The sequence below is a fragment of the Solanum tuberosum genome, unplaced genomic scaffold (assembly GCF_000226075.1).
Source record: "Solanum tuberosum cultivar DM 1-3 516 R44 unplaced genomic scaffold, SolTub_3.0 scf00367, whole genome shotgun sequence".
NCBI lineage: Eukaryota > Viridiplantae > Streptophyta > Magnoliopsida > Solanales > Solanaceae > Solanum > Solanum tuberosum.
The window spans coordinates 370,028-372,016 of record NW_006239293.1 but is presented as its reverse complement, the minus strand read 5'-3'; the positions used below and the strand labels follow the sequence as shown (position 1 = coordinate 372,016).

Genomic DNA, 1,989 nt, shown 5'->3' with positions numbered 1-1,989 from the left:
GTGACTTATTGTACTTTTTACATAGTTTACAAATATATAAATATCATTTAAAAAAATTTGAAGATTACATGAGTAAATTCTCGATCAAACTTAAATTGTTTGACTCTCAAAAAATAAAATAAAATTCAGTGATGAAACTTTTCACATTATTTATCAATACTCCTTCAATTTTAATTTGTTTTTTTGATTTGACTCAATACGAAGTTTAAGAGAATAAAAAAGACTGCCGACATACTCATATATATATATATATTTTTTTTTTTAAGACATACTCATATGAAAAGATATTAATACTAACATACGTAAGGAATAAAAACTCTACAATCGTCGTACATACACAACACATTATATAACATAGACACTTCTCAAGCTTGTTTTCATCAACCAAAAAAAGAAGAAAAAGAGGAAAAAATGTTGTTCAACTTTGATCTTTCAATTAATATATTCTCACATCTTTATTTTTTCTTCTTTCCCTTAGTAATAGTCTTGTTATTTTTCATCATGAATATTTCAAAAACCATTTTAACCAATGTTTTCATATATCCCAAGTCTATCAAAATCCCAAGATCCTATCCAATTATTGGCTCTTATTTCTCAATCAAATCCAATATAAATCGCCGAATTCAATGGACATCTGAAATTGTTTTAAGTACACTACCATCTCTTACTTTTACACTTTATCGACCACTAGGCCATCGTCATATATTCACAGCCAACCCCTCTAATGTTGAACACATTCTCAAAACATGCTTTCATAATTATCAAAAAGGGTATCTTGGTAAAGAAACTTTAAAGGATCTTCTAGGCAATGGTATCTTTAATGCTGATGGTGAGATTTGGAAGTACCAAAGAAAACTTGCTAGTCATGAATTCAACTCCAAATCTTTACGTAAGTTCATTGAGAATATTGTAGATGTTGAACTGTCTGATCGTCTCATTCCTATTCTGACTATGTCCGCGTCTCAAAAAAGTGTTGTTGACTTTCAAGATTTGCTTCAAAGGTTCACTTTTGACAACATTTGCATGGTTGCTTATGGGTACGATCCAGCATATTTGTTACCATCCTTTCCGGAGGCAAAATTTGCAAATGCTTTTGAAGAAGTTGTTCGTATTAGTAGTGATAGATTCAATTCCCTTGCCCCGTTTATATGGAAGCTCAAACGAATTCTCAACGTTGGATCTGAGAAGAAATTAAGAGTTTGTGCAACACAAATTCGCAATATGGCTAAGGAAATGATTAAGCAAAAGAAGGAAAGATCAAATTATAATAAGAGGTCTAGTGACGATCTTCTTTCAAGATTCTTAATAAGCTCATCAGACGAAGAACAAAACATGCATGATGAAGAGTTCATTATAGATATTGTCATTAGTTTTATCTTGGCCGGAAGGGACACAGCTTCTGCTGCACTAACATGGTTTATTTGGTTGATTTCGAAGAATCCAGAAGTGGAAAAAGCAATCTTGGAGGAAATAGCTAAGACGACAATGTCATCTTCCTTAACGTATGATGAAGTGAAAGACATGCCATACACTCATGCATCGTTATGTGAAAGCATGAGACTTTACCCTCCCGTCCCTGTTGATACTAAAGAAGCCATGCAAGATGATATATTGCCTGATGGGACATTTGCAAAGAAAGGAACGCGAATAAGCTATCATCCATATGCAATGGGGAGGGTAGAGGACATATGGGGGAAGGACTGGCAGGCTTTTAGGCCAGAAAGATGGTTGAAAAGGGATGTCAAGACGGGGAATTGGAAGTTTGTTCCTAAGGATCCGTTTGTGTATCCAGTGTTTCAAGCTGGACCTAGGGTTTGTTTAGGGAAGGACATGGCGTTCTTGCAAATGAAGAAGGTGGTGGCCGGAGTTTTACCACGATTTAGGTTTGTTCCGGTGGTGGATGAAGGTGAGGAGCCGGTGTTGATAGCTTACCTTACTATTAAGGTGAAAGGGGGTCTCATGGTGAGGATTGAGGAAAGGACAAATTAA

At 35.0% G+C, this 1,989-nt stretch overlaps 1 protein-coding gene across 1 annotated transcript; it reads left to right on the top strand.

Moving 5' to 3' along the window:
* The first annotated feature begins 402 nt into the window (after positions 1-402).
* On the top strand, positions 403-1,989 carry LOC102604576 (cytochrome P450 94A2-like). Its single transcript, XM_006361699.2, has one exon. It carries the CDS (start codon positions 412-414, stop codon positions 1,987-1,989), a length of 1,578 nt encoding a protein of 525 aa, XP_006361761.2. The 5' UTR covers positions 403-411.

What these genes read in the sequence shown, in the direction of transcription:
- LOC102604576 (XM_006361699.2), top strand. Translation starts at nt 412, where the DNA reads ATGTTGTTCAACTTTGATCTTTCAATTAATATATTCTCACATCTTTAT.